This window comes from Pseudorca crassidens, chromosome 4 (assembly GCF_039906515.1).
Source record: "Pseudorca crassidens isolate mPseCra1 chromosome 4, mPseCra1.hap1, whole genome shotgun sequence".
NCBI lineage: Eukaryota > Metazoa > Chordata > Mammalia > Artiodactyla > Delphinidae > Pseudorca > Pseudorca crassidens.
Window position 1 is genome coordinate 116890300 of NC_090299.1, and position 26320 is coordinate 116916619.

General features: G+C 35.5%; 1 protein-coding gene across 7 annotated transcripts in view; it reads right to left on the minus strand.

Moving 5' to 3' along the window:
- WDFY3 (WD repeat and FYVE domain containing 3) overlaps positions 1-26320 on the minus strand; it is a 264009-nt gene that overhangs the window by 145587 nt on the left and 92102 nt on the right. For 5 of the 7 annotated variants that reach the window (XM_067736490.1, XM_067736494.1, XM_067736491.1 and 2 more), the window contains 5 exons: positions 20141-20264; positions 12806-12859; positions 8807-8916; positions 4837-4998; positions 776-968 (listed from right to left, as the gene is read on the minus strand). In XM_067736490.1, the coding sequence (XP_067592591.1) occupies positions 776-968; positions 4837-4998; positions 8807-8916; positions 12806-12859; positions 20141-20264 (643 nt within the window). The remainder of the gene's footprint in view (positions 1-775; positions 969-4836; positions 4999-8806; positions 8917-12805; positions 12860-20140; positions 20265-26320) is intronic. The other 2 variants (XM_067736495.1, XM_067736492.1) reach the window with 1 other exon arrangement.

Below are 26320 nucleotides of genomic sequence, written 5' to 3' on the forward strand. Positions count from 1 at the left end.
TCAAAGAAGACATTCCTCTCTTACCTTTAATGAAATTTATTTGTCTTAAGAAACCCAGTGTCACGTAACAAAAGCTAACAAGATTTAACATAACAACGGAGGCAAGAAACAATGAATGACTCACTGACCTCAGGTAAGTGAATAGTTGTACTAAAAATTATTTTGAAAGATTTTTCAGTTTATGTGTATCTATATCTGTATCTATATATAGAGAGAGATATATATACACATCTATATATATATACGTAAATGGACTATTTGAGATGCTACAACTGTCTCCTATTTCTCCTAATTAGACATTTTAAGGGATAGTTGACACATTTATATATGAGTTAAACAGAATGGACAATTTCTCCTCAGTGCTGATAAAGAATCTACCTAATTTTATTTATGCTGCATTGGACAGGTTGTCTACTTATGAAATATCTTCAGAAAGACTTTAACTATAGTTTCTCAAAAGAACTTTTTATTCAGCAAAAAAGGAGGGAAGAATAGGCTATGACATAGAACTTACATTATATTACAATTGATCATTTACATAACAAAGCAGTTATTTTAACTCTTGTAGATATCCATCATTTGGAACATGAGATTTTCTTATACCTGAAATGCCTCACAAATAAAAAATAAATTTTTTTCTCCTGGTAAATATACTTTTAATTTAAAATAGAATCTTTGGAGAATTGAGAGATAAAAACAAATTTCCCATCATATGAGGAGAGAAAAGTGGAGGAAATTCAGAGCACCTAAAATGAATACATTACGAGATATTCACCGTGAATATACTTCACCACATTGACACTGAGACCATGTCGGGATATGGTCATAAGGACTTCTCCGGCACTCTTCCTCCAAGGCAGGTTATAGGGAGGGCACCAAGAGGTTATTGCACTGAATAAAAGCTGGAGATCGTCTTTTTGAGCCAGCTCCTCGGCTGGAGAAACAAAACTGCAGAGTTTCACTAAGATCTAAAGAACAAACAAAATAAGTACATAAATAAATGAATGGTTGGGGAAAGGGAGGAGCTAGAAAAGGACTAGATCTGATTATTAAAAACTCTGAAAGTTCAGGGTTAGTACTGAGCGATATCATTAAAGCCATAATGATGAGTGCTCTAACTTAGGCAACATTAAAAAAGACACCTACAATTTAGAAGTGTGTTATGGTAAAACAGTTAATCACCTCTACTTTTATCAGCTTATTTTTTAAAAAAAAATGTTCTATGTTTACCATCCTCTCTTTACCATGGTATTTTTTTTTTTTTTGCATTGCTTCACCCTACCATGAAACGGAATAAATCAAAGGTTAACTTTCAAGATCAGCACTCTAGTTTTCTATCGATAATTTGGTTCCTTAACTCTTAGTTTGTCATAAGTGAAATGTAATTTTCTTCTCTAAAAGGAACAGCTTTAGGGAGACAAGAAAGTAGAAATAGGTTTTTTAAAAGTAAAAGTATTCTCAAATTGTTCCAACTTCTATACAAGTAGAAGGGGATATCAGAACTAAAAAATCATCTTAATTCAGAAGTATCAGTTATGTCTAGTAGCCAAAAATCTTCTAAAGCATGATTCAACACTTCTTAAACCCTGGAATGAGAACTTATTCCTTACCTATGGTTTGCAAAATACACACTGCACAAGTGTTTACAGCCCTAAGGGCCTGCTACTTGGGGAATGCAGCTATGGTTTCTGCCCTCGATGGACCTTTTTCTTCTAATCTCGATTTGGTGTCAGAAAAAGTTAATTTTTCTTCTCTGTGCTAAATTTTCTCATCTAAATATTTTTTAAACTTTATAAAATAAATAAAATAAAATTGGAGTATTTTAATATTTGTGCGGAAACTACTAAACAGAAAAAAGTATTTAAAGTATCATGTTTTGTCCGAGAAAGCTAGGTCTTCCTTTTCCTATTTCCTTCAATGCAAAATTTTACTTAAATACAAGAATTTCTAACTCATAGCCACCAAATACCAGGGAAAAAAATTAAGAATTCAGAGAAACAACAAAATATTTATAAAATCTGTAAGTGCAGGCAATCCCCCCCACCAAAAAAATGTCTGGAGACACTGTTGGATACCAAATTTCCATTCATACGTGTAACATGTGTATCTTTTTCCATATGTGTTAAATGCAATAAAAAAGATATATGAAAAAAAGATAATCAATTGCAGCAAAAAAAAAAAAAGCTCAGAAGAGTGTATTGTTGATTATACTTTTTGTTGGTTTTCACACTACCCTTATGTGATTAGAGGGACAGATGTCATTTCTCTAATCTGTAACATAAAAACAAACCTGAAAATAAAATACTTTTTTCCAAATCAAATCTTTGTCCTCAAAAATAAGCTAGATATAATTCCTTGATGTTGACTCTTAAGATAACTAGTTCTTAATCTTCAAAGGCAAAAGTCTTCTTAAAATAATCTAGTATAATCCTTTCATTTTACAGAAGAGAAAACTGAAGAGTCTACTCATTCCTCTTCGGCCCCTACACTAACCACTTCTATTTGTAGGGACTCTGTTATAAAGTCCAGCCAACTGTGGCAGAGCAGTAATTGGCCACATCAATGCAAATGCAAAGCAAAAAAAAAAAAAAAAAAAGCCTACATGAAGCAGTACCAACTGCTAAGGTCCCAGGAAACCATCTGTCACAAAATATAAACATAGGGATTTCATCTATCATAAAAACTATGTGTTCTGAAAACATTTAATAAGTTGTGCCCATTGTTTTTCTAGACAAAATGATGAAAACAATGTCCAGCCTGCAATGAGGAACTAAAAAAGGTAAGTGAGACACTAAAGGAGTACTGGACTAGGTGGTGGGAGAGCTGGGCTCTAATCACTGCCACGCACCTGCTGTGGATCGGTTTCCATAACTGTAAATGAAGCGTTTCATTTAAATTTTCTTTTGAGTTCCTTTTGGCCTTTAACATTCAATGATTCCAATATGCTAAAGTGAATCTCACATTTAGTTCAAAGTCAGCACCCAGTGTTTTCAGATATAGAAAAAATTAAGTTTTAGGAAAAAAATCTCTGCTACTTATTTAGTGTTAAATATATAAAATTCAGCTTCCTCACTTTGTGTCTAAGTGAGATGATGGATGTTCACTGAACACTGTGGTCCTCATTTCATGATGTATGTAAGTCTAATCACCATGCTGCACACCTTAAACTTCAACAGTGCTGTAAGTCAATTATAGCTCAATAAAAGTGGAAGAAAAAAAATTCAGCTTCCATTTATTGCCTAAGGTATTAATTAGTTCTACAGAAGGGATTTATTGAAACAGGGCTCTAGTCTGATTACCAAAGACTAACCCACTCCATTCATCAATGTCTTAAAATAGCTTTAATTCCTATGTGATTTACTCTTTTATTTATTCCCACTGCTCTTCTCATCCAATCTAATTGAGGGGTTAGATAAACCTCAAGTCTAATCCCATTTCTGCCATCCACTCACATCATCATTTTTGAGGAAAACAGAAGCTCTGAAGTCATGGATTGTCTTGTAAATTAACACGAGATAAGGGATGCTAAACACCAGCACAAAAGTATCTAATAAATCAAGTGTTGAATAAATATTTTTTGAATTAGTATTTTATTGATAATCTTGTCTTTTCCTTTCTAAACCATCTTGGTCTCCCTCTTCCCGATCTTCATTGCTAGACCTCAACAAAGCCTGGAGCATTCCTGGAGCAACAACCCCAGTTACACCAGGTGTCATCAACATGGGTCCCCAACTCTACCACACCTACTGCAGATCCACTGTCGTCTCTGTTCTCTCTTCCTACTCTCACAGATTATGGCGCTGGTGGTGGCAACAGCAGGAATCACATTTATTTATTAAAAAATAAATATTTTTATTTCATGTCTACTATGTCTGAAGCAGAGAACCATAGCTTTGGTTATTATTCATTTAATCTTTCCCAAAATCCTTGGCATCTTATTTCAGAAAACGGGACTCAAACAGGTGTTGGTTTTTTAAATTGAGGCATAAAAACACATAACAAAATTTAACCATCTTAAATCATACGCAAATATAGAGCACAGTAGTGTTAACTACATGCACATTATTGTGCAACACATCTCTAGAACATTTTCCTCTTGCAAAACTGAATCTCTGTAACACGGAACAACAACTTTCTTTTCCCCACCTCCCAGCCCCTGGCAACCAACACTCTACTTTTAAAAGTTTGACCACTTTACTTATAAATGGAACCATGCAGTATTTATCGTCTTGTGTCAAACATGTATTTTTACATGGACAGATTATATTCTAAATGTTTGTAGTTTGTTTGTTTTGAAAATTTTCTCCCAAGAAAGGATATCAAAATGATGATAATATCTCCAGGCTAGCTAACAAAGGTATACTTAATCTGCTAATGCTATTAAAAGAAGAGTGGCAACAGTGGGAAAGAAGGGCTTTATAGGCAGGGAGCAGAGGAGGTGGCAGCAGCCACTAAAATAAACTGTCTTTTCTAAGCTAAATATTTATAGGCTAAGGACTTCCTATATATAGACAGCAACAAAACAGAATTTCTTGACATTAGAAGAAATATTATGCAAAACTTAATTATATTGTCAATAAAAGTTTTCCTTGCTTAGTTCATTTTAGAGATGTTTTTGCTATATCAAAGGTAACCTCTGTTCAGAGAAACAAATTTGTTAATCCCTCATCTAAATATTCTTCAAAAGAAATGTGACAGATGAGATAAAGTGAACTTATAATAAACAGCATGAAATACTATAGAAAATGGAATAGGCAGGACATCTATTTAAGGAGTGTACCTGTTACACTTTAAATAGAGTGGTATAGATGGCCAGGCAAATAGCACCTTCCATACCTGTACAAAAACTTTCTGGAGTAGTCCACGACGTTCTGCTAGAGGTAGCTCATTCTGTGCACCTCCAACTGCCTCAGGCACATGTGGAAGGTCAAAAAACAGATATAAACATTTAACCAGGGTGGAAGGCACTGACATCGTTGTCATGCAGTCCACGGTTTTCTGGAAAACAAACCGATAAATAAGTGAATAGACAGATAGACAGATAGACATAACTGTACTTGGTGTAGCTAAGTAAGCTCAAATTTTAAGCCAGAAAATTATATATCAAAATAACTTTTTAAATGCCTGAAAAAAAATTAAAATGACTCCATGCTGACAAATACGTATTTCCTATTTGGACAAATTTGCTGTAACCAAATATTGAGAAGTTTGTTATTTAGTAAGGTATTTATTAGGTTGACTATTAAGAGGCAGCATGTTACAAAGAACATAAACTTAAGGATTTAGAAAAGATTTTAACCATGAACTTATTAGGCAAACTAATTTTGTTAGACCTCACCTTTCTCTCCTATAAAATGGATATAATAGTACATATCGCTTAGGGTTAATATGAGCGTTATATAACAAATGCAAAGATACACTGAGTACTAAACTATATATTAGTAGTTGCTTTACTATCACTTTTATTTTTATTGTAGATTCTTAGGGTTAGAAGGGCACTTGAAGGATATAGCCATCACTGACACAAAAAAATTTCTACATTATTTTCAAAGATTACTAAAGGAAGAAATTTTAGACATTCTTATGGTGAACATTTCAGCACTGTTAAGAAATATGCTATAATAATTATAAAAATCTTTCCATGGTACAGTTTGGAACAGAAAGTTCTTCCATGCTGGAGATCAACAGGTTAGCATCATCTGTTGATCTGTTTATTAATTTTGACATTAAACATTTCCTGAATGCCTAGGGTATGTCAGTCAGTGTGTTGGGAGCTCGGCATGCAATGATGAAGGATCCCTGCCCTTCAGAAGACTGTAGTCTAGAGCAGAAGCAGGTTTGTTAATAACTATGATTTAATCTCTTATGTATAACAATGGTAGTACATTCAGGCTAATATAAAAGGGAATGATCACCACTGGCAGGAGTAGAATGGAAAAGTGTCGGAATTAAAACAAGAGGGGAAAGATCACCTGGAAGATACACAGGAGTTTAGGCCACATGGTACAGAATGTTTCAGGAACCTGAGTCCAAAACTGCTGACTCCTGAAAAGCCACAATAATAATGTCTAATCTTTAATGAGTGTTTATTATATAACAGGCATAAAGCTAAGCACTTTAAATACATGCTCTCACCTATTTCTCAAGTCATCCCTACAAGGTAGATTTTATTACTATATGCTCCTTACTTTACAAAGGGAGCAACTGAGGCTCATCACTTATATACCCTGTCTGGGGTTAGAGAGCGGGTTAAGTGGCCCATGGTTTATACATGCTCAATGACCTATGCGTGTGGTCTCCCATTTTACTTTTACTTTTATTTTGCTGGGATTGGAGACCCAATGAAGTGTTACAAAGGAGTTATAGAATCAGATTTTAGACAATTAGCTGGTGATAGTATAGACCATAGATTAAAGAGCAGGAAGGCGAGAGCAATTAGGAAACTAGTACCGAAAACTGTAAGAACGGCCGTGCTTGAACTAATGCAGTAGCCGGGTGACGGGGAGGAGAGAGCGCCTAAGGAACAATCCTTTCCAAGATCTGGCCCCTTTCTACATATCCACTATCATTTCCCTCTTCTAAAACTCAAAAGCTCTCTGCAGTTCTCATCTACCATTTATTGTTTCTAGACACCCCATGTCTCCATCTGACTCTCAATTTAAACGTCTGTTCATGCCTGAAACTTTCTTTAATTCCTCATCTTTCTTCCTACCCTCACCTACAAAATTTACAACTCCATTTCTATTTTCATAGTACTACATATAGCCCATTATTGCATTTTATGGTATTATCTTCATCCACTTCATCTCTGTCATCTACATGTTGATTCAGGACCATGTTTTTGTCATCTCTATCTCACTGCTGCCAACAGAAGATAGAATGCAAACAAGAAAGTCAGCTCAAGACATAACACTGGGGCTTCCCTGGTGGTGCAGTGGTTGAGAGTCCACCTGCCGATGCAGGGGACACAGGTTTGTGCCCTGGTCCAGGAAGATCCCACATGCCGCGGAGCGGCTGGGCCCGTAAGCCATGGCCGCTGAGTCTGCACGTCCGGGGCCTGTGCTCCGCAACGGGAGAAGCCACAACAGTGAGAGGCCCGCGTACAGCAAAAAAAAACCACAAAAAAACATAACACTGAATTTTCTTTTTAAAATGTCTTTTTCCAGTTAGACTATTACTAGCTATCCCTTCATATTAAGCAAAATGATATGATTTTTCATTTTCATCTTATAACGGATAGATTAAAAGTACAACTGGGTATCCAAACCGGTAATCGGCAACATTTGTAATTTTTTTAAGTGATTCTTTTCTCCTGATTCTTTTCTTATGCTTTTAAATTGGTCTATCCATTTGTGCACATTTAAGTTAATACACATTTACTGATTTTCTACCATGTTCTAGGTGTTATGGTATGACACAGTCTATGCTCACAAGAGAGAAAGAAAAATAGTGCATCTACAGAAAACATGAATAAAACTTAGAAATATTCCAATTAAACACTATTATTTTATGTATTATTCTAAGCCAAACCAAACTTTGGTACAGTAACGTAGAGGCATTTATAGTTACCATCGATAGCAAGTAGAATTGGTATTTTGATAGTCACTTGATATGGCCATAGATACATGAAAACAATGGTCTACTTTAGGACTACCTGAAGGTTACTTAGTACTTAGGGTGAATAAACATCTCCATTTGCCCAGGACTGAGGGGTTTCCTGGGATGTGGGCCTTCTATGCCAAAACTCAGATAGTCCCAGGTAAATCAGTACAAGTTGGTCTTATTCGTTTTCTGATTTAAAAAACAAAACGTAACACAATATTGTAAATCAACTATACTCCAATATAAAATAAAAATTTAAAATATAATAAAATAAATAAAAAACAAAACGAAACAAAAACCCAGCAAATTAAAAAGGAAACAGGCCATTCCAAAGAAAAAATATTCTAGTGCTGCTTACTTTAGGCTAGTAACTGGTTTCAGGATATGGTTACTAAGAAATGTGCACTGTTTCTCCTGTGGCCTGTCACGGTAGTATGATTGGTGTCACATTTACTTTTGTAAATTCCATGAGGTATTTGAAAGCCCATAGTAATTTAGACAATAGTCATTCTCAAGATTCGTGTGGACTTTGAAGGTAATTATACTCTGGATTTTAGAAGGCTGAATAAACTTCCTTCATCCCCAAGACATCACAGGTCACAAATCGGGTATTCAAACAGCACATAAATGACTACATGCCATGTGTATCATGACAGATGCTTCAACCTGATTTAAAGGGAAAAAAAGCAATCTCCAGAAAAAATCAAGTAGGAAGGAAATATGTATTATCCTGAAAATGACAATATTTCCTTATTTTGCATAAAAGTTAGAAAAATTTTAAAGTATTTTCCATGTCACTTATTCCTTATTAGCTAAGTGACCTTAGATGAATCTTAGATGACTCTTCCAAGTCAAAGTTTCCCTAACATGGGTTACAGAAATGCAGTTCCTGGGCTACTTCCCTTCAGCCACAGGTAGCCCATCTTTTTGTCCAGTGTGCTGTACAAATGGTACCATGCTCTATGTGTGCTATGATGTGACAAAGATGGAAAACACTGTTCTAATTTAAGCATTTCCTCATGTGTAAAATGGAAACATTAACCTCCTTATAGAGATGTTGTGAGAAGCATGAAATAATGTGTAAGAAGAATTAGAAGAATACACAGGTTATCATAAAATCTTATTTGGATATGATGATAAATTTAATTTCACAAAATCCCAAGAGGATAAAAAGACGCTTCAAACATGAAAGCCAAGAACTTACCTGACCAGAGGATGCTAACAAATTAATTGTTGTCAGAAGCATCCAACCTCTACTGGCTTCTTCACTCTGATTGATTTCCAAGAATTGGACTATGGCCCGACTTGCAGCCTCTATAAAACCAAAGGAAAGTCATTAGGTGGAGAGAAATCACGTACAAAATATGTTAAAGAGAGCAATGTTTTAATGGTATATGTAGATGTCATCATATCAATACAGAAATGTAAAAGTCAACCTATATATTTTAGGAAAAGGTACGTCACAAACTAGTCAAAAAGAGTCATGGAACAGGGGAAATTTGAGTTAAACCTGCCTGTAAAACAAGTCTCTCTAGAAACTGGGAGGGAGGGATGGAAACAGAGAGATTAGGCACACTGTATTAAAACAAAAGTGTGGCTAGAGGAATGATCAAGAGGAACAACTGTAATAACATAGGGTTCACATTCTAGAAGAGCATATGCTGAGAATTAGAGTCTAATATCAATAGTAGTGACAGAAAATGCCTACTTACGAAGGAAGGTAAGCTAAGGGCTGTCTGTATTTGACTCTTTGGGCAAGAGGGAGCAAATGTAGTTTCTTGAGCAAAGTAGATGTTGAAAGGATTATTTTAAGACTATTAATTTAGAGTGATGTGTATGACAAACTTTAAGGGCAAAGAGATTGATGGGGGAAACAAATTAGGAGGTTGGCTCAGTGATACACACAAGGGGTGACCTGAACAGCTGACATTAGGAAGAGATAAACAGTGAGGGAGTCATTCATAGAACTGTAGTGTTGGAAGAATCTTTGAAAGTCAACTTAGTTGATTATGTTTTTAAGGATAAGGGAAAATGGATAAATCCTTAACCATGCATTTAATTTTATCAGCACAGAGTTCATCAATTTTTACATTGTAATAGTAGATGAATTAAAGTCAGAAAATAAGTCCAATGTGTTCACTGTAAACCAACATGTTAAGTTACTAAATGTATACTTAACACACGTCATAAAGACACAGGATGTAGAATAGAATTTAGGTTACTTTAGAGGTATTCTTTCCTTTAAGACATTTAAGACAATCAAGATAAAAGTGTTTTATTCAATAATAGAATGATACAAAACTTACACATGATACTGTGCTGGACATATTTCATCTTTATATACTTCCATTTGAAAGAACATGTTAAAGGAAAATTTTTTAAGATACCTTATTTTTACTGAGTCTTAACTGTACAACAAGCACTGTTTTTTTTTTTTTTGCGGTACGTGGGCCTCTCACTGTTGTGGCGTCTCCCGTTGCGGAGCACAGGCTCCGGACGCGCAGGCTCAGCGGCCATGGCTCACGGGCCTAGCTGCTCCACGGCATGTGGGATCTTCCCGGACCGGGGCACGATCCCACGTCCCCTGCATCGGCAGGTGGACTCTCAACCCACTGCGCCACCAGGGAAGCCCAACAAACACTGTTTTAAGTGCTTGCAGATTCAACTCATTTCATCTTTATGTAGAACCCTGTAAGTTATTTTCTATTCTTAGACCCCTTATTATAATATAAATTGAGAAATGCAGAGGATAAGTAATTTGCCTAGAATCAGGGACAGAACTTATATTCAAATCCAGCCTGCTTAGCCTGTAAAAGATAGTGATAAAAAATTTTTACTGGAAAAGAGAAGTCAACAGAACCCTGGCTTACTTCGGGTATTCAGTATCTGGTAAATGTTGAAATTACTGTATTCATGCTCACTGATTTTACAGTCTCTTGCCCCTCTCTAGAAAACAAACACCGTGGGAGCAGACTTTGTCAGCCTTGTTCAGAGCTGATCCCCAGTATGGAGCACATCACTGGCAATAAGTGGGCACTCAATAAACATCTGTTAAATGAGTGAATAAATCAACCCAGGGAGATCAAAGAAGGACACATTGAATTCAACTTCTCAAGAACATCAGGAGGTTTGCATTTATTATGGGTAACAGAGATTCCTGAAAGTTTTGAAAGGGGAGTAATACAAAGAAAGCAATGTTCAAGGCTGATTAAATAGAGAAAGAAGAAAACAAAGAATGCCATTGAGAAACCATCTTTAGCAACCATGGTTTAAGATCATTGGCAAAAACTAACCTGCAAATTTTTCCTGCAAGCCTACAATGGACCCCAGCCATTTGCTATATAACACGAGCAGTCTTTCCTTGATAGTAATTAAACGCTCATGTAAGGAAAACAGCTCCTTACCAGTTGGCTAAAATTCTTAATCAAAGGCTGACATGCTATGTTTTCATTTCCTAGGCTTCTTCGTAACCAGGCGACTTTGGTTTGAAATTGTGCATTTCCAATTTCGTAACTCAACATCTTAAAAAAAAACACCTGCAGTCTTCAAATTGCTTTATTTTACAATTACACAAATGTAATGAAATTCTATTTCATTAAAAAAAGAAACATTGATTGGTAAATCAACTGATCAATACCACCTATGTCTCTCACAGAGGGAAAAAAATATTTTGAAGAACTAAGCCTACTTTAAAAGATAAACAAATTTATCTCCCTGGTAGAGAATCTAGAAACCTACAGATAAGACACATTTTGAGTGACTCCAGATTCCACCCATAGTACTTAACACTATTAACATTAAAAGAAGTTTGGACAAATATGTTTTTTCACTGCTATTCAACAAGTTGCCAATTATGAACAATGAATGCCAATGGTTATTTTGAGAACCAAAACACCAAAAATGTACTCTTGGTTTGAAACAGTTCCATATATCTATCTGATCAATGGCATTTACAAAAGTGTGTGGTTTCTTTCGTTTTGGTTGACAATGAACATTAAGATATTCCTCAAGATAAGAAAAGACAATGTATTTTCAAAAATGTCCTATTTGTTATTAAACATTACAACAGTTCAGTAGATTGCTGAGCTGATGAAATGAGATAATACGTATGAAAATAAACCTTGAAAAGGATCAAGACAGTATAATTATTAATGGTGTCCCTTTAACAATTTTACCAACTTAATAATAACAACTGCTCTTTTTGAGAAGAAGATAGAGACTTCAGTTACATCAGCAATAATGTATAATTATGTTATCTGGCTTTGAATTACAGGTGCACACAAAGAAGTCTTGACAATAGTTGTGGCTGAATAATACAGGAGAGATTGGAAACTCTCATTGATCAAATAGACTATCTTTACATATCACACATATTCAGAAGAACTATTTTACTTTCACCTACTAATTTCAGTAAGTTGCCATACAAAACAACTTGATGGGATCTCCGAGTTTTCATTTTAAATAAATCAAGAAGCTCATTGTAAAAGTATGTAACATTTAGTGCTATCTTTAAAAAGTTATGTAGACAACATATTAAACCTCCATAAACCACAGAATTTCTTAAAACTTTGAAAAACGCTCCTAGTCAAAAAATAGAGCATTATGATCTTTTATTTTCACCAATTTTTAACAAATACAAACTTAAAGACTGATTTAACTTAAGATTATAATAAAAAGAACATATTAATATCAGCCCATCTTGAGAGTTGCCAATCATTTTGATTTAAGCTTTAGCTTTCATGCTGCATTACAGTACACATAGTTAGGCCAAAAAATGCAGAAATGAAGTTAGTAGAGCTCATTATTAGATTAAATAAGAATATGTAGACGGTTTTAAAGGAAATGTTAAGTTCCCAGTCTACACTGAGAGAGTGTAAGTAAATTCAATTAGACTGCATTCAGAACAACCAGAACACAAAACGTGTTAATAATAAGTGTAATACAATATTTTTTCCTTTTGCAAAGTCCATTTAAAGCATAGTCATTTTCAAACTTATGCTTCAGGATGATAATGTGAGACACATCAATAGTACTATTACACTTTTTTCATTAACGAAGAAACCAAGCCCTAAACGTCCATTCCCACCCCTCCCTTCCAAAAAAAACCACTTCCACGTTAGTGAGAAAAATAGTATTAGGACTCATAGCTTCCATGCTTCTTTCAATTTGATAATACATCATCACACCTTGGGAATGAAATTACCTGAAGGTGTTGTGGCTTTGAAATCCTTGGAGGACAGCGGGGCACACTGTTTTTCTGTTTAAAAAGAAAGGCTGGGTTGTCTAACTGGGGATTCACTACATTATACTAATCCCACCACAAGATGCTGCACCAGGTGCCAACTGTGGTCAGCATCATTTGGCTTCTCTATCACTGGGCCACTGCCCAGTGGGCATTACAGCACTGGGCTTAACAGTGGTACCTAGCATGCAGCAAAGTCATTAACAATAAACTGAAGATACTATTTTTACACAGGTGGGAATTTTCTCTTTCAATGACGTAAAATCGACCATGTGACTGACCTTAGAATTAAACAGACTGCATGGCTGAACTTAACAAATAACTAGAAGAGATAGGGAAAAGTCTTAAGCCATGTCCTGTACACAATATGGCTACAAAATTATATATTTTTTCAAATTAGTTGAAAGTCACTATAGATTTTTAACAAAACCACAGGGAGGCTATAACCAAGAGAATTAAGAGAGACAGAGAGAAGAGGACTACTGTATTACAAATCAGCCCATGTACCCACTTTGCACATTGACCTACCTAAAATTTTCCATTTTTACTAACTTCTGATGGATAGATTTAAACAATATAATTGCCAATAAGCATGGTTCCTACTGAGATATCTACAATGAATGTTAGAAGTGATCTGGTAAAAAGACTTGATATGTGAATGGTGATTAGGTAACAAACAAAGTAAGTATTTCACACCGAATTCAGAGGAGCTCTGGAAAAATAATCTTTCTCTGATGCACAACAGATAGAGCCAATTTTCAAAAGAATAATAGAGGACTCATTCCACCTGCTTCTTTTTGGAGAAAAATTATGTTCATGTAAATCATAACAAAAATTACTTTCAATGAAAACTTCCTATAAAATAAAAGGTTATGTGAGGTATTGAAAGCAGCCAAACTCATAGAAGCAGAAAGTGGAACGGTGGTTGCCAAAGGCTGAGAGGAGGAAGAAATGGAAAGTTGCTGATAAATGTGTATAAAGTTACAGTTGTGTAATATGAAAAAGTTCTAGAGATCTACTGTACAACATTGTACTTACAATTTACTGTACTGTACATGTAAAAGTTTGTTAAGAGGGCAGATCTAATGTTAGTGTTTTTACCACAATAGAAATCAATTGATCAATCGGAAAACTAGAATGGGATATGCAAGAAGAAAGATGATTCAGGATGTACCTAGATCCTCAACATCTAGAATTTTTTACTAGAAAAATCAAAATATCAAAAAATCTCCATGAAAGTACTTTTGATAACATCACTGATCAAAAGAAACTTCCAATGTTCAAAACTAAAAATGAAAGAAGAGAACAAGGATTCCAAAGGCCAGAGTTCTTCAAGGCTGACAGAGGAGACACTCCAAAACTATGCTTTTCTCTCTTAAACATCAGTAAGCTGGCTTTTCTAACACTCTTCTAACTCTTAAAGCATAATGGGGTAGGGGGGAGCACAGAGAAATCCTATGTCAAAATCAGTAAAAAATTTTTTGAGCACCTAATCTGTGACAAGCATTCTTTTACAGGGGTGAACACAAGAGACAATAACATTAAATAAGTAAATAAACAAGGTACTTTCAGATGACTCCAAACCTCTAAAGGAAGTATTTAAGGTGACTGAATAAATACTGGTGTGGAGATACAGGATAAAAGATCTATATTTGAGATAGGGTGATTTGGAAAGGTTTCTCTTGTGGAGGTAAAACTTACACAAAATTGAATTGAATCTCACTGGATTCTGAAGTTAACGAATTTCAAAAGTTTAAAACTAAAACTTACATGGAATCACATGATATGAAAAAATGTATCTTAAAATACCTGGCAAACAGTATGTCACCAATGGAAGAAGGAAGGGCACAAGGGGCTCTCTCTATGTTTGCAACTTCCTGTGAGTCCATAAATATTTCAAAATAGAAAGTTTAAAAAAAAAAAACTTATGTAACTATTATTGTAATTAACAATGAGACATCTCCTCCATTTAAGATACTCTTCATTATTTCCCTATGGATATAAAACTGTAAAGAGATTTAGGAAAACAAATCTCCAATGTAGAAAAATGTTTTTCTACAAACATGCAGATTAGGTATTCATAAAGACAGCAACAGTGAACAGAGTATAAATAAGCTTTGGAATTTTTTTTTCTAATCTAGGGCTGTCACTCAAAAAAGAAAATGCAATGACAGGAGTCAACATGTGACAAAGAAATTTCCCTTCATACTACCTATTTAAAATAGCTAAAAAGGCATAAAACACAGAAATCTTATATTTAAGACAAACTTTTCACTTGTATAGGAACAACTGAAATCAATAAAGATAAAAAAAGGATGCAATCCCATTCTGGTGGAGAAGGGAAAAGACAGGAAGTTTACCTTAAACTATCTTGACCATCTCTCACCAGACTTGCTTCAAGGACTACAAATATAATTAAAACTGCCTCATTTTAAAATCCATACATCAATTCATATAATGTACAGCTTCTGATTAAGAGATTTTGTCCTCAATCTAAAAATACTTTAATGGCTGTTGCTCCAAAGACTCCATAATGGGTCCCCCGTTAAAGATGGAAGGTTGAGCACATGCATTTATCTCTTCTCTGTCCTGAAACCTCACTGCTATAAACTGAATTGTGCCCCCCCCAGAATTCATATTTGAAGCCTTAGTTCCTAATGTGATGGTATTTGGAGATGGAGCCTTTGGGAGGTAATTGGGTTTAGATGAGGTCATGAGGGTGTGCCCCTCATAATGGGATTAATGCCCTTATAAGAAGAGACACCAGAGAGCTCTCTCTCCTGGAGGTGAGGCCACATTGAGAAGGTGCCATCTGCAAGCCAGGAAGAGAGATCTCACCAGAAACCAATCATGCTGGCACCATGCTCTTAGAATTTCAGCCTCTAGAATTGTGAAAAAAAATTCCTGTTTTATACTGGTCTATGATATTTTTGTTATGGAAGTCCAAGCAGACTAATACACCCACTAAAATTGTTGTTTAAGGATTTTTTTTAAAAAATCATAAACCCATAAGTACAAAGAAAATAGGAAAGGTGAAAACAACAACGTTTTGGATACTAAAACAGCAGAGAAATTAGTGGGAACTGATTTAGCAGACTCTAGAATCTTAAAACAAGTACAAGGAAAACACAAAAAAGCAGCTAACTACAACACAACCTCCAAGAGGCTCAGGAATTGGTGGCACTAAGTACCTTTAGAAGCAGAAGTAAATGTGGGACTGTACACAGAAGGACTGGTGAAGTCTGTGTAAGAGCAGCTAGACCCCCAGATCCCCACTACTGTGTGGGTAGTAGACTAGAGATTTATTCACTAAAAAGAAAAACAGAGGATGTTTGGATTGGGGTGGAGGGGGGACAATGACATTAAACCAGGCACAGTTGTGGGCTCATCATGAAGATAAAATAGAAGCTTATGTATTGATACTAAATGTTGAGGGTCCTCAGACACTGGCTTCTAAAATGTTCAGAGTCAGACATATACTGTCTAAGTAAACACTGGACATTCCTCTCTGGGGACTCTGTCTAGCTCAAGGGAAAGATGGTCAACAGAATGGCTCAGCAAAATGACCCTAGGCTGACGCCCAGGCAAGCTCCAGCCACAATTACAAAGCTACCCAGCAACTTTCCAAGATTCCATTCTTATACAGCAGTAGAGGGCCAAGGATGAGACACGGGAGGACATTCTCCAATATAAAAGAGACAAAAATAAAGTAACAAAAAAGACTACCTGAAAGAAACAGACTGTGGAGGAAGATAAAAATCTGAAAAGAAATTTTTAAAAAAGAAAAGAAAAAGAAACCTCAGAGAGTTAAGAGAAGCCATGAAAGGAAAGCAAAAGACATCAATAAAAAAGAAAAAAAAATCTCTTAGAAATTAAAAGTATCGTGTCACAAATGGGGGAAAAAAAAAAAAAACCCATGGAAGGAATATATGGTAAAACCAAAAAGCTCTCCTAGCAAAGAGAGTAAAAAAGTAAAGACAGAAAATAAGAGAGGAAAGATAAGAAAATGAGAGGGACAGTCTTAGGGGTACACGTGATAAGAAAGAGAAAACAGAGGGGAGGATATTATTATATAAACAATTCACAAACCTTTCTCAAAATTAAAGGATATGAATTTCCAGACTAAACAGGTCCAGTGAGTACTCAGCATAATGAATAAAAATAGGTCCACTCCAAGGCATGTTATCATGAAATTTTAGAAGAGGAGGGCCAACGAGAGGATTCTAAATGCTTTTATAAAACACACACACAAACACACACAATACAGGCCACAGAGAAAGAATGGAGAATTTAGGTAGCTTCAGACTTCTTACTAGGAGTATAGGAATCTAAAATATGATGGAGAAATTATTTTTAAATTCTGAAATAAAATGATTTCCAATCTAGGACCTTATATCCACTGAAAGGAGGATAAATGTAATGCGAGCTGAGAGATTTTCCAAAATAACCTTGGGAGTTCAACCTAGGCTGCCTGGAGAAGGACCCACTGACCATGTTCCCAGAGGTGCTGCACCCAAGCTTAATTTTCTATGACACGCGTAGCTTCCATTCCTTGTGGGAGGGCCTGTAGCTTCCCCTGAGCCCCCAAGTCTCCTGGAACTAAACAGTTAGCATTCTCAAACAACTCCTAGAAACATCCAATGAGAACTCAGATTCAGTACTCAAACAGCTTAGATCACAAACGGTGTTTCTTCACCATTATGATTGCATTCATGCTCTGGGTGGGGAATATCCCAAGCACACTTCTGTGAGATAACGAGGGTGATGGATCTGTGCCTTCTTTTCTCTTGTTGAAGCCTGGTTCTACAAGTTCCCCTTTCTGCAATAAAGCCATCCTGTATGATGTGATAAAGTTTGTTCTAAGCCCCGTACCTGAAAGCTTGTCACCTTCCATGGTTAAGGGGAAGGAACTCATTTTATATAGCAAGAGTCAAAGGAATTTTCACTCACAGATTTCTAATGTTTTTTTTTTTTTGGTGATACGCGGGCCTCTCACTGTTGTGGCCTCTCCCGTTGCGGAGCACAGGCTCCAGACGCGCAGGCTCAGTGGCCATGGCTCACAGACCCAGCCACTCCGCGGCATGTGGGATCTTCCCGGACCGGGGCACGAACCCATGTCCCCTGCATCGGCAGGTGGACTCTCAACCACTGCGCCACCAGGGAAGCCCTCACTCACAGATTTCTAAAAACAAATACAAAATCCAAAAACCAAAATAATAACTGCCCTGCATCCTTTTTCAGGAGGCTGCTGGAAAAAATATTTTACCAAAAATGAGGAAGTTAATTTGAGAAAAAAGATGACATGAGATTTTGGAAACAGAGACTCTATCCCAAAGAAGTGGAAAAACATCCCAGGATGAACTGAGTGAAGATGAAAAAGTGACAGTTGTCCAGCTGGCCTAGAGAGCAACTACTACAGATTAAAGCAGAACAGAAGGTTCTGGAAGAGCTATTTGCAAGAAGATGAAACTGACAGAATATCTGATGTCTTCAATGATATTGGGGGAAATTCAGAAAAACAGAGAAGTAGGGGAAGAATGCATAATGAAAATGTAGAAAACTAGTTTTTTTAAAAAAAGGCAATTATTAACTCTGATTGATAAAGGGGGAGAAGTTTTCAAGAAAGAAAGAGTAATCAGAGTATATCATATGGCTCATCTTTGTATAATGTTTTCAGTCACAATAATATAATGAATACTGATCTAATCAAATTATGATAGAATGATATGGGGATATAGAAGTGAGAATCTGTGGGATAGTGGTGAGCTTAAAAGTCTCACTTCTCTTGTGGTAAGCCTGGAGATGGTATCTAAATATGAAAAATCAAGGGCACACAGTATAAGCACATTAGTTAGAGACACAGAGGTAAATATCAAAAAAAGTTAAGAGACGTAAAAAGTCAGTGTATCTTAGGAGTGCAAAATGAGGATGAACCAGGATGATGGAAGGGAGATACTGTTTTTAATAAACCTATAAACTATTTGACCCTTAAAACCATGCACCTATATACTTTTAAAACTAAAAGTAAAAACTAAATTAAAAAATGGGATTATAGGGCTTCCCTGGTGGCGCAGGGGTTGAGAGTCTGCCTGCTGATGCAGGGGACACGGGTTCGTGCCTGGGTCCGGGAAAATCCCACATGCCGCGGAGCGGCTGGGCCCGTGAGCCATGGCCGCTGAGCCTGCGCGTCCGGAGCCTGTGCTCCGCAACGGGAGAGGCCACAACAGTGAGAGGCCCACGTACCGCAAAAAAAAAAAAAGTATTATATAACAAAGGCATTACCGTTACAATTGGAAAGATAATAATTCAATGGGTGGAAACGATAAGTGATTTTTCAAAGAGACACTAGAAACAAAACTTAAAATTATTGATTTCTTGGTCTAATGCTTCAGTAGGAAAGCGATCACTCAACCACTAAAAACCAAAGCAACAAGATAAAAATTAAGATAAAATCCTTCAAACATATTGCTAATTTAGAAAATGAGTAATGGTAATTAAAATCAAAAAATTTTATTTTAATCTTGATTAAATGGGATGATACTTTATGAAGTTTAAAATTACCTAATTATGAATAAGAATAGTTATTCAGGCAGCATTTATAAAAGGCCTACTGTGTAAAGCACTGTGGTAAATAAAGACTGTAGGTTATACAAAGACTCATAAATAGTTTATGGTCTAATAGAAAGATAAAGATACATATATAAACACCACTCGTGAAGCTGAGTAGTTAAGGATAGAAAACTTTTCCTTTGATTAAGGAAATCAAGAAACATTCTATCTAGGAAGTGTGACTTAATCCAAGCTGAGAAGATTTAGATGTACTAAGACGCGGGGAGATGCTCCTTCCTGAATGAAGCATCACAAGGATAGAAAAAAGAGCATAGAAATGTCTGGGACTATAAGTAACTCATGATTTGGTTGAAATATAGAAAAAGGAAACAAGAAATTAAAAAGGGTATGCAAAAATGGTGGGTATATATATATGTATTTCCAGGTCCTGAGTTTGTGTTGAATGTCATGCTAGGAATTTGGATTTTGTTCAGAAGGAAACAGAGTGCTGTTAAAAGGGTTAGGTCAGGGGTGGTAGTGGTCCAAGGAAAGTAGCCTTGGGTAGAACTACTCCACTTGAGAGTAAAAGGTGCTGACAGTAAGAATATGACAGTAAGAATGGGAATGGGGACTGGTACTGAAATCCATGTGCTTAAAATCAGGTCAATTTTTTGTTAGATTTCGACACCACTTTTACCAAACTGTCCATTCAAATAAATTAGTTTTTGCTGGTTTCTGTAAAAATACCTGTGGATTTGTTTGATGCTCTCCTTCGAATTTCTGTCACCATCAGTCGTGAGACTTGTGTTGTGAACTGCAGAAGATCAGAAAATTTTTCTGTCATTGTACTTGGCGGAGCATTTCCAAAAACCTGTGATGAGAAAAACAATTTTAATACAGCATTGTCAACTTTTTTCTTTCATTATGTGCTTTTCAAAGTGTGGTATGACTTGAAAATCAAATAAAAGAAAGTATCCTTGCATAGTTACTTCGATCTGAATAAGTTTAAAACATATCTCTTTCAATAAATGCCATCTAACCACATTTTCTTATACATGTAAAATAATTTGTTGAATGAATAATTAAATAAACAAAATCTAAAAGCCAAAGACCAGTTATCTATAAAATTTAAATCAAACTTACTAATAAACTTTAGAAAATATAATGTAAATATATTTTCTAAAGTTTATATTTAGAAAATAAATATAAACTTCTAAAGTTTATAAATAAATATAAACTTTATATAAACTTTATATTTATAAATAAATATAAAGTTATAAAAAATATAAACTTCTAAAGTTTATATTTAGAAAATATAATGGTAAAAGCAGGGACTTATCTAATGCTAAGTCCTGGGCTGAATACAGAATTTACTAAACTCATCTTATACCTCAGAATTTCTGAATTCTAACCATAATAATTCCCAAAACAAGACTTAACGAAAAGACTAGAATAAAAATGAATGAAAGGGTCATGAAATACACTTGTCTTTACAAAAATCTACACTAGATGAACTTTAGAATAAATCATTCTTAAACTGGCATAGGTTCAAGCAAAGAGAATGAAAAAACTAAAACCTGGACAGACTGTCATAGGAAAAGAAATAGTATTATAATAGCTATATAACTGGATGCATCCTGGAATATTGTTTTAAAAAATGTTTTTTATAGTGGGACATCCCTGGTGGCACAGTGGATAAGACTCCATGCTCCCAATGCAGGTGGCCTGGGCTCGATCCCTGGTCAAGGAACTAGATCCCACATACATGCCGCAACTAAGAGTTCACATGGGGCAACTAAGGAGCCAGCAAGCCGCACTTAAGAAGTCTGCCTGCCACAACTAAGGAGCCGGTGAGCCGCAACTAAGGAGCCCAACTGCTGCAACTAAGACCCAGCGCAACCAAATAAATATTTTTTTTAAAAAATGTTCTTTATAGCTAAAAGAGAATTCTGTGTCTCCTAAAACTATTATGATAGCCCTCTACTGTAATATTAACTAAACAATATTTTATATTCTTGTTATCTGTTCAAATGTCACTGCAAAGGGAGGAAACGTATCTTACCCGTCATTGTGTTCCTTGCCAAGCTAGCACCCTGCCTTTTACAGGGATGTTCCCTGAATATGGCTGTTTGTTTGTATGCTGCCTGCCCCCACAACCAAATTCTAGAAAATGTTTAGGTAGCATGCAAGGACACAAATTATAATATGAGAATATAAACAAAAAGTAAGAACAAAACCAATCAAATAATAAAACCAAGGCTAGGGAGGTAGACTGGGGAAAAAAAGTCTATATTTGCCATATTTAGTCATGAATTTTGGCTCAAACATACAGGAGAGAAAACCTCATGAACTACATGGTTCTCAATGTCCTTAGGTAAGGAAAACATATATTTAACGAAGTACCTCTATTCTTCATACCATAATGTAAAGATTTTCTTCCAAGGATCCTATTAAAAGGATACAACTTATAATATCCTTGTAATAGGAATGTTTCTTACATTCTTACAATAGACAACATGTTTCTTACAATCACCCTCAAATTGAGCTGAAAGTATCAAACAAATGATAAATCAGTTCTACAGGTTATACTTTTAGCCAGGTAGTCTGTTCTTTAACTTGACACACAATTTTAAATTATCTCAAAGAACAAACAAACTGTTCTTTTCAGGAACTCCTCAATAATTGTTTTTCTGCTGAGATTTTGATAAATGTTATGTGCTTACAGTTAACCTATGTCGCCTGCTAAATAGCCATAGTCTTTAATAAACAAATTGGAGATAGATTAGAAATTGAGAAGCCTCAATTTTAAATTTGAGCATACTTTCAAGGAGAAGAGATTTTACCCGTCACTCTCTCTTGAAGTTTTTATTAAATAATTTGTGTCTTAGAAAAATAAAAAGAATGGCCAATTTATTGACCAAATTTATCTCACAGACTTAAAAAGTATGCCCAGTAAGCACAGCCCTGTAAGACTACATTAATATCAAACCAAAGCAATTTGGTTACTAAAATCAACCTTGCTTGAAGTTCACAGTTGATTATGACAAAGTTTATTCATTCCTTTCTTTCCTCCTTTTTTAAGTTTTTGGTCCATATAAAAATAACATATTGCAACTCAAAGTGCATCTTTTAAAATAAACCATCAACTATCTTTATCAAATAAAATATCTACACCATTTGGTTTCTAGTGAGGAAGGACACATGCTTGAATAGCCATTCTACTTCCACCCAGAGATGAGTATGTAACTGCCTAATGAAGGTGTTTACAAAGCAATTGTATATTTTGCTCAGGCAATTATTAAGCCTTTTGACAAACTGATTTAAAGTAGATAAGTATTCCTATTATTCAGAATATACTGATGTGTATTTTGCTCCTAAGAATTATTAAGCACTATGTTATCCTAAGAGTAAGACAACTTCATAAAATAAATAGCTCTTTTCTTAGCATAAACATATGGTTATTCAAGCAGTCTTCACGCTGGGTGGATAATACACTGTTAAAAATGCAACTAACTTTTCATACAAATCCTGATATTTACAGCTTTATTTTCATAAGGAAATTTTTTTCAAAAGCTGTGTTGCTTGAATTGACCAAGCCAAATGTTACAGAAAAAGGACCATGTCCTACTTGCTAATCTGAAATGAACTACTGCTTCTTTAACGTAAACAATCTTTAATCTAGTGATCCAACACTACTGATTGATTCACTCTTTCATTTATTCACTCATAAATATTTACTGGTCTACTATATATGCCAGGCAATATTTGGAACCTTGAATACAAAAGTAAATAAAGAACTGTGAATACAAAGGCAAATAAAGCAAATATGATTCCAGTTTTCACGGAATGTACATTTTAGCACAGGAGACAAAAGTTAAGCTATTTTAAAAATGGAAATTATGTTGGATAGTGATGCATTATAAAGGAAGTAAACAGGGTAACTGAAAGGGAATGCCTGGAGTGAGAAAAGGTTATCAGAAACGCTCTCTGAGATGACACTGACCCAGAAGGATGATACTGAATAATGAAAAAAGGTCACAATTCAAACAGCCAAGGAACGAGGGTTCCGGGCAGTGAGAAGAACTGTGCTAAGACCGTGGGCAAGAGATTGGGAGCTTGAGAGATCAAAAGGCGTGGGTGAAGCTGGAGTGTTTCCAATGAGAGGGGAAATGCAGCAAGAAAAGGCTGGAGAAGTACAGGGACTAAAACATGTATCTGGCATTTTAGATAATACTGAATGTGTAAGGCAGTAAAGAAAAGAGATTTTTTGGTGACTGACTTCAACAATTAAATCTAAAAATATTAGGTATGTATTCACCACCTTCCACAAATAGTGGGAAATACAGGATGGAGCACAGAGCTGGGATTCACCTTCCCACCCACAGGGACTCTGGTCAAAATTTTCTGGTTCTTAGTTCCCTCATCTGTTAAAGGGGAGAGTTGAGCAAGAGAACTGGTCGGTAATACACTCAACTCAGAGGGATGATTCTATAATAGACATGTGACATTCATTACCCAGATGAAAAAAACAGTGCTGAGGAACAAAAAGCCTTTTAGCAAACTTAATAAAAATAACAACAATTATCATATAATGAGGCTTTACAGTGTGCCTAGCACTATTCAAATACTTGACATAATGTCATTCGAATCTCATGAAATCCTACACATTACTCCCATTTTTCAGAAAAAGAAATTAAGGGTTAGAGAAGGTAGATGCCAGGAGGTGGTGGAGACAGAATTCAAAACTAGGTCTGATTCCAAGCTGTGCTCTTAGTCACCCAGTAATATACTGCCTGAATTAAACTTTGCAGGAACCCTATCACTATACCTTTGCACAGTGTTCACCTTGCGAGGGAATTAGCACAGCTCAACTTGTTTTTAGAAGGGTCATTTTAAATATCCACCTAAATAAATTTCAGAAAATTTCCTGGCTGCTCCTCAACTAAAATATTTTTGGTATACTCAGGGGGAACAAATGAATGGTGTTGTATAATGGCATGCAGGAAGCAGCAGCTCAATATATATTTGTTACCAAATGAAGCTATTCAGTAAAATTTTATTAAATATTAGTAAAAGAGAGGTAGGAATTTTTACAAAGTTTTCTAAAATGGTGTCTTTTTCCCCCTAAATATACGTAATATCTAAAATTAAGTTACAGAGTATATGAATAATTTGATATAGCTAACAGATTTTGAAAATTGACAGTGAAGATGTAATTGCATTTACCAATTAATATAAATCATTACATTAACACTTACAGTCTTCTTGTTCTAAGGACCACGAACTTGCAGGAGAAGAAAATGAGAAGGTGTATCTCAGTCCCTCTCTCTCCTTCTAGGGTACGCCCGCCTCAAGAGAACATGTACTCTCATCTGCTCTGAGTGTGGCTTGCCCACTTTTGCCAATGACTGGGTAAGTAAGCTTAACCATATCAAGGGTGAAACTAGGAAGTCCTTTGTTGCACAGACCTAAGCTCCATTCTCCAATACTGGTACTATGCAATAAGTAACAAAGCTGTATATTTGTAAACATAAGCCTCATATATGTAAATAGTTCATTTGTCTGACCCTTGATCTATCTCGCATTTGGTTCTGAACTTGAGTATCCTTCCTCTAAAGCCAACAATTTAAAAAGTAAAGGTTACTTGTGAGGGATAAAAAAAGAGACATTGGGGGCTTCCCTGGTGACGCAGTGGTTGAGAGTCCGCCTGCCGATGCAGGGGACACATGCCGCGGAGCTGTTGGGCCCATGAGCCATGGCCGCTGAGCCTGCGCGTCCGGAGCCTGTGCTCCGCAACGGGAGAGGCCACAACAGTGAGAGGCCTGCGTACCGCAAAAAAAAAAAAAAAAAAAAAAAAAAAGAGACATTGGATTCAACTTAGATGTTTCTTGAATATAAATCAGAAGCAAATTCAAAAACAAGAGGAGTCTCTAAAAGAAGGTCCAGTTAGTAAAGATTATATTTTAACATACACAATTTAGTATGATAACATACACCAAGGTAATTAACAATGGCAGTTAACTTTTAGATGACTAAAATGCTATTCATTTTTTAATACGTTTAAATGAAGTATTTTTTTTCTGTAAGCTTTTGTTCTTGGGACTAAAGGTTAATTATTTTTAAGAATGCTGATTAAATATTATCCAGCTATTCTCAGACCTCACCATAATCTTTCAGTTTGAGAGAACTGGTGAGAAGGAGGATACCAGCAGTGCCCTTGCAGGACTGTGATGAAGAGCACAGGAGGCAGCTGAAGAACCCAGCATGAGTCCTGGCCCAGAAAAAGGGGCTTAACACATGCCATTTCTCAACCTCGTGTCTCTTAAAGGCCAAAATCACACACTGAAATAACAGTATGGTGCACACTTTAAAAACGATTCTGTAGATGGATATCCATGTCTAACTGTAATATGGTTTATTTGCCATTTGGCATGAATCAAACAAAGTCTCAAAAATCAACAGTACAGTTCATTTTTGGCAATCGTGGCAGGATGTCTGGAGCCATACTGAGCTATTCATTCATCTAAGCTATTTCTTACTAGTGTAGAACGTTCAAGTATAAATTGTCAAACCATTAAATAAATATGGTTATCTATATCAAAATTTAATGGATGTGATGTCTTATCTAAGGATAATTTTAGTTTGTTAATGATAGGCCAATGAATATAATTTATATATTTTTTAAATTGGTCACAATAGTACAGAAATAACTTTCTTTTCATTAGTTAAAAGTTGATAAAGGAAAAGAACCTGAAAAAGAATAAATATATGTATATATGTATAAAAATATATATATATAACTGAATCACTTTGCTGTACACCTGAAACTAACACAACATTGTAAATGAACTATACTTCAATAAAAAAATTAATTAATTAAAAAAAAACGCTAACCATCATCTGACAATGCAGGGTTGCCACAAACCT